Below are 17,745 nucleotides of genomic sequence, written 5' to 3'. Positions count from 1 at the left end.
GACGCTCTGTAGGGCTGTCAGGAATTTCTCCTTTTAAGAGATAATATTTAAGTTGTACATCAAATGCAAAAGAATCCATACTGCTATCACATATACTCATCACCAAATATCTAATCGAGCACATCCGCAGGACAAGTGTCGTGATGCGCTTTTGCACATGCGCAGTACAAATCGAGCAACCCCTGAACGGATCGAGTCGACTGTCGTGAAAACTGGATTAACAATTGCTATTAAGAAAACAAGATACACGGTTAATTGAGCACTAACAATCACAAACATGATAAAACCCACATTAGGTGCACATCAATTTTAATCAGGATCATTAAGCTATTATTCCATATGGGAATAAAGTTTTCAATTTGAGTTTGATCATGTTTGTGATTGTTGGTGCTCAATTATTGATCTTTTGTTTTCTTAATACACATTTAAGAAAATTGTTTGCTGGCTAATTATTATGTTGACTGTGATGTTCTCACCTGTGAATAATTGTTAGTTCTGATTATGGCACTATCCATTTTGTAGGAAGTTTTTTACTATGAATAACGACTAATAAAAAACTTAAGTACGTGTGCAGCTAAATTGAAATGGTTTACATACATGTAAGCCTACTGTAGTAACGTTATGTATTAATGCAAGTAAACAGGGTCAGAGGAATATCTTGCCAGAAAAGGCCATCACATAGGCTAGAAACAGACAACAAAATTAAATTAAATTAAAAAGAAAATAATTATGAAAATGAGTTTAGAGATATCGAGTAAGCATACATGTGGTTAGCTAAGGTTGATCTAGACAGAACATTGACCTGGTCAATAAGTATTAATTTGATTTTGAGTATAAATTACACATACATATCTGTTAAAATGTTGAAATTAATTCATATCGATATCAATGAATCTTAAAACTGGCTGCTCCAGGTCTGCAGACCCCCCTTCTCATTTTATGCCCCAGGCAGTTTTACGGACCTGTTTTTACTTATTTGTTCAGTAGGGGACGCTGTACATTACGAACCACCAGAACAGACCTAAGAACAGATAACTTCATCGTCCATCACGAGTGACTGGAAATAAACGTTTTTGTTATTAAGCAATCGTCCAACATGTATAGTTTTTAAACGATTCATTGATATCGATATGAATGAAGCCAATGAACAGAGAGTGTGGGTCGCTTACAATTAAAGGGCCATGCACATTTAATAAATAAAGCAAGTGGAAGCACCTTTTTTCAACCGTTACACTCCTCAGATTTATTTTGTAATTGCTTTAAAAAAAAAGTTGGTTAATGTAGAAAGGACACTCAGTTTTGTTGTACAAAAAAATGAAAACATAATTTTGATACTGAAATGATACTACTTGTTTGGGGTGTGACCCATCTTAACTCTTTCTTTGGTAGTCCATCATCTGTGCCCTTGCTGCTTTGGAAAATCTCACCATGCTGGAGGCTGAGGAGAAGTTTCTACAAGGGCCTGTCATTGACATAAGGTAAGGATGCTATAAAGGAGAAATGGTCAAGCATGACATCCTGCCATTATTTCCAATAACAATTTTGTCTACAACTTTAAACTTTCTTTTATCAATGAGCGGGAGCAGTTTGACAGGAGGATTAAGAACATTTTGAAGAAGAGTGGCAACCCATAGGAGTCATTATCGAGAGCCATCCTACAATGATCATCAATCCTGTTTTTGATAATGGTCTTAATAAATAATGTTGTTCACAAGAAACTTGTCATTTTTTTCTTAGAAGATAAGAAACCTTAGAAATTTCTTAAGTGTTGAATTGTGTTTTTCTTCATTAAATAGTATGTAGGACACTGTTTTAAATGCATGGCAGATATTTAATTGATGGTTTATATGATTGCACTTAATGTCTGATAGGCTAAATATGGTTAATATTTGAATGTAACTATATATGCCTATACATTCACAACAAACACTCAAGTCTTCTGTATATTTGTATACAACTAGGCTACAGTAGATTATATATTATTGTTGTCTGTAGCCTACAGTATCTGATCCAACTGTGTGTATTATAAATTTTTCAATTCACAAAAACACTACATTGCAGTTGCAATTGCAAATCAATTGTCTCCTGTAAGCTAGGTATTAAGACTGTTAGTAGATATCTACAAATACTATAACCTGTTCTGCATATCGTTAGTTAAGCCATGGTTTCTGTTTTAAGATTGGTTTTGCCAAAAGTCACCAACAAAACAACATGGTTACTACACTTTTACCATAGTTAATTTTCAATGGTCAAGAAGCAATTATTTTGTCGTTCAACTCCCCTACTGGACAAATAAGGAACAACAGGGGCGTAAAGCTGCCTGGGGCGTGAAACTGCTTGCTCCAGGTCTGCAGCCTCTAAATAAAGGCGATTTCGGAAGCATGTGTTACACAACACACACTGTAGCGCGTCTGACTCCAGATCAGACGGTTGCGTGTTCAAATCACGTCGGGGTCAAACGCATACTATTTACTTAGTTTCTTAAATGCAGTTATTAATAAACAGGAAATATTCTAGTTCGACGTCGGGTCATGCAATAAATCACAGGTTATGCAATAAATCACACGTTATGTGTTGCGTGTTAACGTTAATGCATACAGATCCCAACTGAATTGTCTCTGTAGTAATATTAATAATAATACATTTCTTTAATAAAGTTGAATCATGACCAGACTCTGAAGATCCACTAGGATTAATAATAACAATACCCCTATTTTTATTGGTTCTTTTTATAGTTAAGAATTACAGTTACAATTACACTATTCACTTATTAGAGAATCCTTATTTGATTTCGATAAGAGCTCTGATAATGCAAATAAATCACACGTTAAGTATTACGTGTTTGCCTATAGTTAATGCATGCAGATCCCAAATGAAATGTCAGTAATAATACATTTGTTTCATAAATAGCAATTACCCTGTTTTGTGGGTATTTGTCAGGTACATCTATATTGACTAATTAGACAACCCTTATTTCGTTAAAATCTAAATATGGTGAATTCGCTTAATAGGACTATGTGTTATAATCCCACTATTTCAGCACAGTTGAATTGCCCTATTGGGACATTTCCCACGCCGTATGCATGACCGAGGGAAGCACTCAAGAATATGAATAGAGGAAAGGAGGTCTGCGGTTTCACTGGTTCGTCGGGTATGCATCCTCTGTGTTTGGGGGATAAATGATTATAGCAATACATAGCATGTATGCAAATGCACGTAAAATATGAATAGAATGTTAGCAATAGTAAAGACAGGGAACGTCAGTAGAGGGCGACACAACAGAAGAAACAGAGGCGTCTATCATCCTGAGAAAATAAACACATGAAGATTTGAATCGACATATGTATGTAAACAGAAAAAAGTACGTGACGCAGCAGTGGGACCTCGAGGCGTAACGGTAGCGCGACTCCAGATCAGAAGGCTGCGTGTTTAAATCACGTCGGTGTCAAAGGTTTTTTGCATTTGTATTATGTGCTTTACCCATATACTCATGTAATAACATATGCAGAGAAGAGCGGAACCGCTTAGAGAAGGCATCATTTATAATTCTAGTACAGTGGTTCTCAAACTTTTCAGGTCAAGTACCACCTTTAATAAAATTAGTTGTTCCAAGTACCTAATGACCGCCATAAAAAATCACATGAAAAATATTAAAATTAATAGTAGAGCTGTAAATTTGAATCTTTCCACCTCATCCTCCAATTCTCATGTATTATGTATAATACAAAACACTTTTTTATTCATAAGCTGCATGTTTTTCAAACTAAATAACATGTTTTTTTTCCATGTTTTTCAAGTAAAGGTCTTTGCACATACAATCCGAAATTTTCGTATACGTTATTTCGTATTGTCATTCTAAAATTTCGTCACGGACAGAAACCTTGCACACTGAGTCCGATGCGTATTTATTAATCCGTTGCGAAAAAAATCGCAAAACAATACAAAATGGAGTCTTCAAGCAGTGATGACGATTTTGTTGTCCTCTCTCTTCTTAAAAAGAGAAAAATAAAGAGGAAATATTGGGTCCATCCAGTCCTGAGGTTGCGTAACGAGGAAGGAGAGTTCCACCTCCTTATCATGGACGCGGGATTATCCTGACCGATTTAAAATTTACTTCAGGATGTCAGTTGCTCAGTTTGATGCTTTGCTAGCGATACTGAAGCCACATATTAAAAAGAAGACCACCAATTTCCGTGAACCAATTGATCCTGAACAGAGACTGGCAGTATGTCTAAGGTGTGGACACACACACGGCGCAGCGCGCGCGCGCGCACACACACGCACCAAACTGTGGCATCGGGCGAGTTTTACATTAGGGACAATAGCCAAAACACCTTTGAAAACGACTCCTACGGATGCGAAAAACGCAGAAAATCGAACCCGGTCCGAATTTTTTCACGACGGACAAAAATATCAGAGGCAGTGTGTAAATGTGATTGACACAACGTAAGGTCGTATTTATTTTTTAACGTGCGGAAATTTCGGACTCACTGTGCATTCAGTCAGCAGTAGTGGACACAAAACACTTTTCTGTAGTGCACTGTAAACACGGCTTTGTAAATGACTTGTATGGGGGATTTATTAACTTTGTGGGGACTTGCAGAAAGACTACAAACATACAAAGACATACAATGTAGAAAGAATATTTAACACAGAAGATAAATATTCGTATACTTAAACATCAAGAGAACAGCTATATATAACAAACAGAGACTTTACGAGAAGGGTCTGTTGCAGACCAGATGCACTCTCAGGCCAGATGCACTCTCAGCCGTGGGTCACTTTGTAGTGGGTCGAAGACGGAAATTAGTCAAAATACTGTTTACAAACAGCACGACATAAAAGAACGTCCTGTTAAAACCGCCTGAAAATACATGAAAATGAAAAAGTATTTCACGATGTGGACTGTAAAATACTATCTTCAACAGGTGGAGATTTTTGCTATTTAAGAGTACCATAAAGACTGGCGATTCAGGTCACGGCGCAGATTTATACAAAATTCTACCTGAAAGACATTATTGAACATCTACACTAATAATGTAATGTACTTCGCATATGTGCCTACATAAAAGGTTATAATGGCAATACATTACTAATTAACATTATTACATTATTAAATAAAACTTTTCCATGTATAATATAAAATCATAACATTAAAATTCAGGTGTGTTTGATTAGGTTGGAGATAACAGGACAGTGGCCTTCCAGGATCAATGTTTCCCATCCCTGCTCTAGATGTATACAGTTCTTGGAGGGTGGACGAGGGCAGCACCAAACTGTCCTGCATAAATGTAAAAACAAATATCAGTGGCTCTACAAGATTGTCCTCTATGAACTCTGCACTGAAGAACCGTTCCAAGGCCTCAGCAGCTTCTTCATCCTCCATGCACAGTATACGAGATAGCTGAAGTGAGACAAGAAGATCCTCAGAGTTCTCCAAGCAACACTGCCAGGCAGTCTTAAGATCCGTCATGACACGCACCTAAGAAAAGAACCATGCAAATGAGGATAAGGAAAAATATGCTGAACAATAATGGCTGCAACCCCTCTAACAAAACCTACTTTTCGTGGAGACTGAACCACCTGCTTCTCCGGTGGAAACTCAAGGGTGAAAAGACTGGTTTCATCTACCTAAAAAAGCAAATATGAAGTTTGAGCCTGTTTCCTTGAGTACTACATTTTCTTAAAAGTAACTGGTACTTTTCCTGAGGAGCTGTTACAAAGTAATGTGTTCAAGTTACCTGTACGTGGAAACTTAAGGCTCTTCCTGTTATTGGAAAAAATACATCCTTGTCACGACAACATGCCATTTTTAAGCTTATGGTTTGGTAGTGTGAGCATAAATGACTTTAGTTATATGTGCGACAGAGATTGATAGTGAATAAGTTTGTTAGTGCTTGAGAGACATTATAGTAGTGTATGAGAGAGTTTGATAGTGTGTGCGACAGTAAGTGTGCAATATGTCTTGAACGGCAACAGACACATTGTAATCATTTTGAAATACACTAATCTTTACCTTGAATAATGATTGCATTTTTTATATGCACTTTCCAGTCAGCCTGAACTTCCTGGACAGCATCTGTAAGCATAAATTGAAAAAACAGAAATGAAAATCATTCTGATGTGTATTATATTCTTTACATTTTTGTCGTATTCCATGTGTATCTCGTTTTAAAGAACCATTGTTAACAATATAAAAATGACTTGTTCTTTTAAAGATTCCCACTTCATATTAAATCATGTTAAGTAACACTTCGTCTAAACAATAATTAAATAAAGCTAGTCTTATTAAAACTTCCCTGTCACTTTTTAAAACAACAGCCCAGAGCCAGTGAAACACTCAATATTTTAACCGTCTAAAAGAAAATGAATTTAGATCATTCTTCACTAATTTAGTTACTGTATGAAGGAAAAGTACCCATTAGCACAGACGGGATATATTTAGATAGATATCAGGATCGTTTTCGTAACATTGTCTCATAAACTAAAACAAAACGTTTACATCTACCTAATATTCTATGAATTAAATAAATATACTTACTTTTATTAGCAGTCACTGAACCCTCCCTTACGAAAATAAACCATGTTTTTTTTGTGGTACAAGTGTATTAACCATGGGTTTTTTGGTGCATTGATTACTTGGGGCAAAACCACGATTTTACTACAGTTACCATCGTTTACTATGGTTTTTACAAAAACATGGTTTTCAAAACCATGGTTATTTTGTGATAACCATTGTTTTACTACAGTAACCATGTTTTTTGGTTTTAACTGTAGTAAAACCATGGTCAATTTTCGTAAGGGCTCCCTCTAACAACGTCGAGGGGCCTGTGCCTGCGAGATATATAGGATAACGTTAAATATCAGGATCGTTTTCAATAACATTTACCTGATAATTAAAAACAACACTTTTACTTCAACTTAATCTTGTACGAAATGAATAAAAATACTTTCAAGTGGTCTTTGCGTGTACCTAAAACAATCATCTGTCTGACAGTGCATGTGTCCGAGTGCGCATGCGCGGCTGAGAGTGCATGTGTCTGAGTGCGCATGTGCGGCTGAGAGTGCATGTGTCTGAGAGTGCATCTCGTCTGCAGCCAGACACTATTGGACTTTACTGCAGCGGCTCGTCAATGCGGCGCGTCAAAACTAAATCACAACGTGCGCTTCATTGATTTAACCTCGAGTAGATGTAGACGCGTGTTGAATTAGCGCTTTACAGCATTAACTGCAACAGCTTTAAACAGCGGTCCAAGTGCAGAAATACACAAGAAGCTTAATTTTGCACACAGCTCACCGGAAGGGAGAGAGTGAGAGACGCACAAGCGTCTGTCTGCTCCCGCTCTCTGTGTCTGAGCTATCGAAAGCCAACAGGTTCACAATTCGCGTGCTTTTGATCGCTGTATTGATATTAAAACGCCGATTTCTTAACGCCGCCAGGCGTTAAATTAGTATGGAAAGCCGTTTGGGTCATATTTCGCCATCAACCAGACGCCTGGTGTTCAAAAGTATCGAAAACCAACAGGTTCAAAATTTGCGTGCTTTTGATCACCGTATTGATATTAAAACGCTGATTTCTTAACGCTGCCAGGCGTTAAATAAGCGCCGCCTGGTGCTAAATTAACGTCATATTCCGCCACGCATTTAAATAACGCCGCACGCCGATCGACGTTAAGATAACGTCACACGTCACTCAAAATGCAAACTTATTAGCTAATATACATAGCCCCTCCTCTTCTGGGTTTGCGAGCTCTACGGCAAGTCGGAGGCTCGGAGCATCCAGTACAATTTCCAAGAGCGCTGTTCACTTAAGTTAACTGGGGGTCTGGCACGCGATGAAACCGTCTGACCATAGTGTCATCTCAAATCCATATCCAGCTTAACTTTGTGGAAAATGAAAGAAAAACCAGCTGAAAAGAAAAACATATAACTAATGCAGTATGTTCCAGGAAGCAATGTGTAAATGCGGGTGCGTAAATGATCACAGAATTTGGAGTAAAACAAGTCATTGCTGTTAGTCTACAGCAGTGGTTCCCAAACTTTTTACAATGGCGTACCCCCCCAGGGATTTAACATCATTCTGCGTACCCCCTTTCCTACAGTCACAATTGTGGTCTCAAACATTTTTTATTTGCATTTTAAATGCATGTAATTTTCTTTTATCAAACAATAAATGATATATGACTCGTATATAAATAATAGAAATAATAATAAAAGAACTACATTCTCCACAACAGCCACTCTGTAACTCACCATGTAGGATGTTTCCAGTCCTTTCTTATTAAGGTTTTCTGACGCTGTTATAAGGGCCTTACTACTCCCGAGTTGTCTTAACTGTCTTTCGAAAAACTCTTGCGGTTTATTTTTCAAAGTCGCATGCTTTGTTTCTAAATGCCTGCGCAAAAACGCTGGCTTCATGCAGTTATGAGAGAGTACTTTTGCACATATAATGCACTGTGGTTTGGGATTTTCGTCACTGCCAATGTAAGTAAATCCATATGAAATGTATTTCTCATCATATTTACGCCTTTTTGATCGTCTTTCTGTGAACTGCTGAACCTGAGTTTACGCTTTAGTCTCCGATGCATCGCTATCTGTGTCGGTGTCAACCGGAGCAGGTGGTTGATTTACACCTGCAGCCGAAGTGCTGTTGGAGGGACCTGGGGTGTGGTCAGAGGACTGTAGCTCTACCAGCTGCTGGTAGTCGATTTTCTTTCTGTGGCTGCGGGCCTAAATCTTTGCAACCACTTATCCATTTTAATTTAACTCAACTCTCAACTCAACTTTATTTATATAGCGCTTTTACAATTTTCATTGTTACAAAGCAGCTGTACATGAGACACATTGACTACAAGCAAAACAATCAAAGTTGTACCTGCAAAAACAAGAAAAGGTTGAAAACACAGAAGACAGACACACCCACACACAAAACACTCCACACACACAACACGCACACACACCAACACACACAGACACAGAGACACACACACACACACACACACACGTACACACACAGACAAGTACGCACACACACACACGCTCAGTGAGAGCACACATTTAGGATAAAGGAGAGAGAAGCACAGGTCAAATATAACAGATAATAAATTCCTATATGCAATATTAATTAAGTAAAACTTTAAGATTCTAAAGCAGCCCCCCCGGTCAGGCAGATAGTGCAAAAACAGTATGCAAACGGTGGCGAGGAACCCAAAACTCTAATCGAGAAAAAAAACCTCAGGAGAACCCAGGCCCAACCAGGGGATTCCAGTTCCCCTCTGGCAAAAGCTGCTGCCTCTGCACAAGCTCCAGAGAACTTGCACAACAAGGCTAAATAAAATAAATAAACTTAATAATAAAATAAATTATAGTTTAAGATTATCATTAATAATCTAATAGCATTTGAAGTTTTGTGGTGAAGACATGTCAAGAGACCGCGTCCTTCTTTATCCAGCTCTATCATCTCAGCTCTTGTCAGGTCCCCACTTCCCATTCTCCGCTCTACCATCAGGTCAGGCCATGAACTGCATCCTGCTCGCTGTGGTAACCTTGGAACAATGAGACAAGACTGGCTGAGAGTAGAGTACTGTTCTGTACTCTTTGATGCAACAAGTACATCAGTTGTGTTTTTGGTTCCGGTTGATCTAACTAATGCAGCCTAAACCCTCTGAAGATTTATATTATGGAAGAGTAGTGTATGCAAGATTAAAAAGATGCGTCTTTAGTCTAGATTTAAACTGACAGAGTGTGTCTGCCTCCCGGACAGTGCAGGGAAGACTATTCCAAAGTTTAGGCGCTAGATAGGAAAAGGATCTACCACCTGCACTTGATTTTGAAATTCTAGGTATTACCAACTGACAGGACGCCTGAGAGCGTAATGCACGTGAAGGACTGTAATACAAAAGGAGTTCATTCAAGTACTGAGGAGCTAAACCATGTAAGGCTTTATAGGTAATAAGCAAGATTTTAAAGTTAACGCGATGCTTTATAGGTAACCAGTGCAAGGTTGACAGAACCGGGCTAATATGTTCATACTTTTTTGTACGTGTAAGAACTCGAGCTGCCGCGTTTTGGACCAATTGGAGTTTTTGTAATAAGCCTGCAGGGCAACCACCTAACAGTGCATTACAGTAATCTAGTCTTGATGTCATGAATGCATGAATTAACTTCTCTGCATCTGAGATTGACAGCATATGACGTAGTTTAGATATATTCTTAAAATGGAAAAACGCAATTTTACAGGTGTTGGCGACGTGGCTCTCAAATGACAGATTACTATCGAATAGAACGCCAAGATTCTTTGCTGACGACGAGGGTTTTATGGAACATCCGTCAATAGTTAAACAGTATTCTTGGTTGTTACTTATAGCAGTTTTCGGTCCAATAAGTAACACTTCCGTTTTGTCCGAGTTCAGTAATAAAAAGTTGTTACTCATCCAGTTTTTTATATCGACTATGCATTCCATTATTCGATGGAACTGCTGTGTTTCATGAGGCTTCGAGGAAATATAAAGTTGAGTATCATCAGCATAACAGTGAAAGCTAACTCCGTGTCGCTTTATTATATCTCCTAGAGGTAGCATGTATAATGCGAAGAGCAGAGGCCCTAAGACTGAGCCCTGTGGTACACCGTACTGGACTTGCGATTTGCGTGACACCTCATTGTTTATTGCTACAAATTGAAAACGGTCGGATAAATAAGATTTAAACCATTTCAAAGCTATTCCTTTAATGCCGACATAATTTTCGAGTCTATGTAGGAGTGTGCTGTGGTCAATGGTATCGAATGCAGCACTAAGGTCTAGCAGCACCAATAACGAGATACAACCTCGGTCAGACGCCAATAGCAGATCATTTGTAACTCTGATCAAAGCAGTCTCTGTACTGTGACATGCTCTAAATCCAGACTGGAATTCTTCATTGATGTCATTCCTTTGGAGGAAGGAGCATAATTGAGTTGAAACTACTTTTTCCAGAACTTTAGATATGAAAGGTAGATTCGATATAGGCCTGTAGTTCCTTAGTTCTCTAGGGTCGAGTTGGGGTTTTTTGACAAGGGGCCTTATAACAGCCACCTTATATGCTTTAGGCACATGTCCTAATGTCAGAGATGAGTTAATAATACCAAGAAGAGGATCTATAATTTCTGGGAGCATCTCTTTCAGTAGATTTGTAGGTATAGGGTCTAGTATGCATGTTGTTGATTTAGATGATCTAATAATTTTAGACAGCTCATCTTGATCTACGGTATAAAATAATTGCATTTTCTCCTTAAGGGCGCTGTAGTTAGTTTGTTCAGCGGGTTTCACTTCTGATTGCATTGTTATAATTTTTTCTCTAATATCTTGGATTTTATATGTGAAGTAGTTCATAAATTCATCACTGCTATGCTGATATACAGGATCAGAAGTCACTGACGATTTATTTTTTGTTAATTTAGCCACCGTGTTAAATAAAAACCTAGGGTTGTGCTGGTTTTCTTCTATTAGTGATGAAAAGTAGGCGGATCTAGAAGTTATTAGGGCTTTCCTGTATTTTCGAATACTATCCTTCCATGCTGTACGAAATACCTCTAATTTAGTTTTCTTAAAGTTGCGCTCCATTTTTCGGGCCGCTTTCTTTAGAGCCTGAGTGTGTTCATTATACCACGGTGTGGGGCTGCCATTTTTAATCTTCTTTAAACGTAGTGGAGCAACTTTGTCTAGCGTTACCGAGAAGGTGGAATTAAAATTTTCAGTGGTAATGTCAAGATCTTCAACGTTATTTCTCATGATTTGAGACAATTCGGGCAGATTATCGAGAAACGCATCTTTGGTAGTTGAAGTTATTGTTCTACCATATTTGTAACAATGAGTTTTATTTGCAGCCGTAGGCCAGTGAAGCAAACATAATACCAGATAATGATCCGAAATGTCTTCACTCTGCTGAAGGATTTTAACGTCGTCCACATTTATACCGTAAGACAGTATTAAATCTAAAGTATGATTACGAAGGTGAGTGGGTCCTGACACATGTTGACTAATGCCCATGGAGTTAAGAGTGTCTTTGAAAGCCATTCCTAAGGCATCTGTAACGTTATCTACGTGGATGTTAAAGTCACCAACGACAAGGAGTCTATCTGCGGCCAGTACTAGTTCTGATAAGAACCCACCAAATTCTTTAATAAAATCTGTGTGGTGCCCTGGAGGCCTATATACAATAGCTAGAATCAATTTAAAAAGTGTTTTATCTTTAGTATTAGGTGTTGAAACATGAAGAACCATGACTTCAAAAGAATTATATTTAGAGTTCGACTTCTGGGAAATGCTAAGAGAGTTATTGTAAAGTGCTGCGACACCTCCCCCTCTGCCTTTTAGACGAGGCTCGTGTTTATAATAATAATCTTGGGGGACAGATTCATTTAAAGCAATATAATCATCTGGTTTTAGCCATGTTTCTGTCAAACAGAGCATGTCTATTTTATGATCTGTTATCATATCGTTAACAAAAAGTGCTTTATTAGAGAGAGATCTAATATTTAGCAATCCGAGTCGTAACAGTTGATTATCTGTATTTTGTTCATGTTTAGTTTGTTTAACGTTTATTAAATTACTTTCAAGAGGTTTACGCATTATTTTATGTTTGCTAATCCGGGGGACAGACACAGTCTCTATTTTGTGATGTTTGGGAGAACGGATTACTACATGTTGTACATTTTGTGTATTCTGCGACGTGAGACGGCAAGCAGACAGTTGGTTAAGCCATACTGTCTGCTCCCTGACCTGGGCCCCAGCGAGTCAAGTTTTAGCATTAGCATTAAGACTTTTTGCCATATTTCTAGACAGGATGGAAGTCCCAGCCCAGGAGGGATGGAGACCATCTCGTTTCAACAGGTCAGGTCTGCCCTCAAAACTCTTCCAGTTATTTATAAAAACTATATCATTCTGCAGGCACCACTCAGACAACCAGCCATTTAGTGATGATAATCTGCTATAAATCTCATCACCACGATAAGCAGTGAGGGGGCCAGAGAATATTACAGTGTCTGACATCATGCTTGCGAGCTCACACACCTCTTTAATGTTATCTTTTGTGATCTCCGATTGACGGAGTCGAACATCATTTGTGCCGACGTGAATGACAATCTTACTGAATTTACGATTAGCCTTAGCCAGCACATTTAAATTTGACTTGATGTCAGGCGCTCTGGCTCCCGGTAAACATTTGACTATGGTGGCTGGTGCCTCTATGTTAACGTTCCGAACAATAGAATCACCGATAACTAGGGCACTTTCAGCAGGTTTCTCAGTCGGTGCGTCACTGAGCGGGGCAAACCTGTTCGAGACTGTAATCGGAACGGTCGAGTGATGTTTTGTCCTGCGACTACGCCGTCTCACAGTCACGAAGTTTCCCAGCTGCGGGGGATTTTCAACCGGAACCGAGCTGTGTGCGCTAATGTTGCTCGCATCCAAAGTGTTTTCTATCGTCGTTAAACTCTTACTATCCTCAGATAAAGATTGGATGCGAGACTCTAATTCTAAGATCTTCTCTGTCAGCCTAACTATTTCCCTGCATTTATCGCATATAAAGCCCTCGCAGCTGACAGAGAAGGCTAAGCTAAACATATGACATGAGGTGCAAGTAACAATAATAGGAATAGAAGCCATAACTCACCGGATTTGAAGTGCAATTCCAACTTACCAAGGTTGCTCGATGGATCGTAGTATACTCGCTTAAAAAGAGAAACAGTTAGCACACAAGACAAACCAGAGGCAAGATGATATTCCACAGTGTGAACAGAAAGCAAGCTAACACGCTATTGCTATGCTAACGGCGTTAAGTTAACTATCACTTTTGGTTTAGACTCTTCCAAGTAAATAACAGGAACAGGGTTATTGAGATATCAGGATAAGTTAACAACGACAATAATAATTAACGAAAATAAAATACACTAATATTAGAGCGAAGTGATAAGAGCACTGATACAAACAAGCTGCCGGCAGCGATGCAGGAAACAGGAAGCCTTTCAATATCTGGAGCAATTGAAAAAGAAGTTAACAAGAAGTTGTTGCTTCGTTCCAAGCCGCGTGCAGTCGAATTACATGCGGTACGTAAAGACGTCAGTGTTGCCAGATAGAGTTGAAGGTTTCCAGCCCAAAAACGGTCCAAAACCCGCCCAAACGCACACAAAACCGCCAAAAATAATTTATTAATATTCGGTTAAATTTGATCAATATTTAGCTATTTTAAATGCCACAATTAATGTGCCATGCTATGGCTAGCGACATACACCAGCAGCAACAGAACCACATTAACAAAATGACAACATAAGACGTTCACATCTAACGTTATGGCCCATGGCCCCGCCCTCACACTACACACAATGCACTTTTACAGTGTAAAGATCATTCACATACCCAATTCGGTAATAACGAGTTCAACAATGTGTATTAAAATTATATTTTATACTTCAAATATTATTATTTTAACTATTATTATTACTACATTTTACTCATTATAAACAGGTGTGTAAGTAAGAGCGAGACAGACAGAGAGAGGGAGATCTTAAGCCTACCTTTAAATGCAGAACAGTAACAGGGTTTCGGTTGTAACTTGACAGGACGCTTAAGAACACAGCTGAAGGCAACTTTCAGAATCACTTCGGCATATTGACTGTTTATATTTCCCGCTGAGTGCTGGCTGCTGCTTCTTTTTTGGAGGTTGCAAAACTGTCTTTGGCAGTGGCAAACTATCACTCGTGATTGGCTAAAAGCCGTGGGCTAGCCTGCGAGCTGCCTGTGACCTCGTCAGTGGGCGTGTTTAGTAACGTCACGATTACTAATTGGATGGAGTACATGCACACTTGGGTTTTGTTAAATAATAAGCCTATACAATGTACATGTTTCAAACCCGCCAAACTGATCCCAAATCCGCCCAAATTTTGTCCACCCACCCATCCAATTATTACCCGCACAGTCAAATTCAAGACCGCCCAATTGGCCGGGAACCCGCCCAATCTGGCAACACTGAAAGACGTGCGCTTACGCATGAGTGGACGCATATTTTTTGATTGGATGTCATGAATTTGACCTTTTGTGGCACTATGTGACTACTATTTTGCTTTGTGTACACTAGAGGGAGCACGTCTTTATATTTAGCTTGTGAGAAAAACATGCCTGGTTGATTGCAAGGTGCGTTATAATTAAGTAAACAGTAGATTTCAGGATTTTGTTCACGTACCCCCTCTGTCACTTGGCATACCTCCGGGGGTACGTGTACCCCACTTTGGGAACCACTGCCTTAGAGCTTGCAAACCCTGAAGAGGAGGGGATATGTATATTAGCTAATAAGTTTGCATTTTGAGTGACGTGTGACCTTAACTTAACATCGATCGGCGTGCGGCATTATTTAAACGCGCGGCGGCATATGACGTTAATTTAGCACCAGGCGGCGCTTATTTAACGCCTGGCGGCGTTAAGAAATCGGCGTTTTAATATCAATACGGCGATCAAAAGCACGCAAATTTTGAACCTGTTTGCTTTCGATACGAAACCGCGTTAATAACAATTGGAAACGCCGTTCATTTTGCCGTTTGGACTTCCATAGTACACCGTAAACGACGGCGTTTCCGTGTAACAATGACGCCGTAAAAAGCGGCGTTTTCTATAATATTCAAATCAGCACCGCCTTTTCTACAAAGTCCAGCCCCTCCAATGAACAGAAAGACCTGTAGTAGAATGTTGATCTGTCGACACGTTTCCTGTTTTTAACTTTATTGCGAATAATGCTTAGACTTTCATTATGTGATTTTATCCCATTGGGCACGTTTTTCCTCCTTTTCGTTGATCATATGTGCACAAACGGCATATTTTCTAGAGTGTGCACGGTCATGACTCTATGTACGTTCATGTTTGTAAAATGCATTGACTTTTCTCACGAAGGTGTGAGCCTCGGTAGCGCAGTGGATCGCGTGCGCGGAAGCAGCACAGTGTAACTTTTAACTCCGCGGTCCTACCATCTTCGTTCCTTTTGAGTTGGTTTATTGGGTCATGTTTTTAAATGTCGGAACACTACCCTGTTGCTGACAACTGATTAAATGACAAGAAACGCGTATTAACAAGCCAACCGGTGTAAGGCCCAGTGGCGGCCGGTCAATAGGAGGCGCTGGGGCGCCGCCCCCTTAAAGTTGGCCACTTTAATATGCCAACAATAAGTTTAATATATATCGCAAATTAATAACGTAATAAAATAATTTAGTCGTACTATTCCACCGTTAGTCATATTATCATTTATTAAAAAATCAAAATTGTATTTTGTTCATACGTGTGTGCGGGGCGCCAGACAAACGAGTGTGTATGTAGGCACGAACATTTTTGAAAAGCATGTGATTTGAGGCTGAGCTCTAATTGGCTTGTTTCAAATCGTCCTTGGGGCGCAGCACTCTGCGCCCCAAACCCTCCCACTTTTGTTGTAAGCGAATCAATATTGTTTTTATATTTTTGGCCTTATGTGATTGGACCATTCTTAACGCCTCTCATTACCGCTCAGCAGATTGTCATTTGACTGACAGGTACTGATTAACGTGGAAGCAAGCGAAATTATCTCGAGATGAAAGAAAATTTGTTTTTTTCTTTACAAGAATACCCGTTCCAAAGGCGTTCGGATGAAAAAAAAAAACGGATCAAGGAGCTTGGACCAGATCGACCCAACTTGCAAATTCGGCAGCAGTCAAGTGATCGCGGTCGATCTTACACTCGGTGCTTTTCCGGCACTTCTTATGGAAAACGGAGTTGGCTAGCTGGATGCGATTTAAGTCATGCCTTTTATTGTTTTCCCTGTTTGCTGTTTCAAAGTCTTGGCACCGAAACGTTATGGACAACAACAGGGGTTTGCGATTTAAAACATCTCTCTGATAAGTGCAAGCGACATGAAAGTAGCCGCAGCCATCTTGACAACGCTATGAGGCTCCAGTTTTTTGGGAAGCTTAGCATTGCTAAACAGCTAGATGAAGGCTACAGGATTGGCATTAGAAGGCACAATGAAGAGGTCACAAAAAAACGACACATCCTGTCTAGAATAATAGACTGTGTAAAATTTTGTGGCGCATTTGACCTGGCTTTGCGTGGCCACAATGAGAGCGAGAGCTCAGATAACCCCGGGATATTCCGTGGCTTGGTCGCTTCTCTTGATGGAGTTTTGAAAGAGCACCTCGAGAATGCCACTGTGTTTAAGGGAACTTCGAAAACCGTGCAGAACGAGCTGTTGGGCTGTATGTTGTCTGTTATGAGGGAACACATAATCCAAGAAGCACAAAACAGCGATTTTCTGTCAATCCAGGCCGACGAGACCACTGATATTGCCACACAGTGCCAACTTGTGCTTGTGCTGTGCTACATTGATGGCAAAAGCAACATACAGGAGAGATTTTTTGCTTTTATTCATCTGCATTCAAATACAGCTGATTCCATCACTATAGCGCTAAAAGAGCATCTTACTGTCATCCTTCCAGAGGATCAGAAGAGTAAACTCATCTCCCAAGCGTATGATGGAGCCAGCGTGATTAGAGGTGCCACTGCAGGTGTTCAAAGGAAGATTCAAGATGTGTACCCAAATGCCCATTACATCCACTGCTATGCGCATCAGCTCAATCTAATAATGCAAAAGGACACTTCTCACATACCCAAAGTTAGAATTTTTTTTCTAACCTTGGAGGATTTGCCATCTTTTTTCAAGATAATCCAAGCGCACAGATGTTCTTGATAAAGTAGT

The 17,745-nt window shown here is 39.4% G+C and overlaps 1 protein-coding gene across 1 annotated transcript; it reads right to left on the bottom strand.

Moving 5' to 3' along the window:
• Positions 1 to 8,770: 8,770 nt before the first annotated feature.
• Positions 8,771 to 13,890, bottom strand: LOC130546724 (uncharacterized). The gene has a single exon (XM_057322144.1). It carries the CDS (start codon positions 13,641 to 13,643, stop codon positions 12,774 to 12,776), a length of 870 nt encoding a protein of 289 aa, XP_057178127.1. The 5' UTR covers positions 13,644 to 13,890; the 3' UTR covers positions 8,771 to 12,773.
• Positions 13,891 to 17,745: the final 3,855 nt, after the last annotated feature.

Source organism: Triplophysa rosa, linkage group LG23 (assembly GCF_024868665.1).
Source record: "Triplophysa rosa linkage group LG23, Trosa_1v2, whole genome shotgun sequence".
In the NCBI taxonomy this organism is placed as follows: domain Eukaryota; kingdom Metazoa; phylum Chordata; class Actinopteri; order Cypriniformes; family Nemacheilidae; genus Triplophysa; species Triplophysa rosa.
This window is presented reverse-complemented; position numbering and strand designations above follow the sequence as displayed.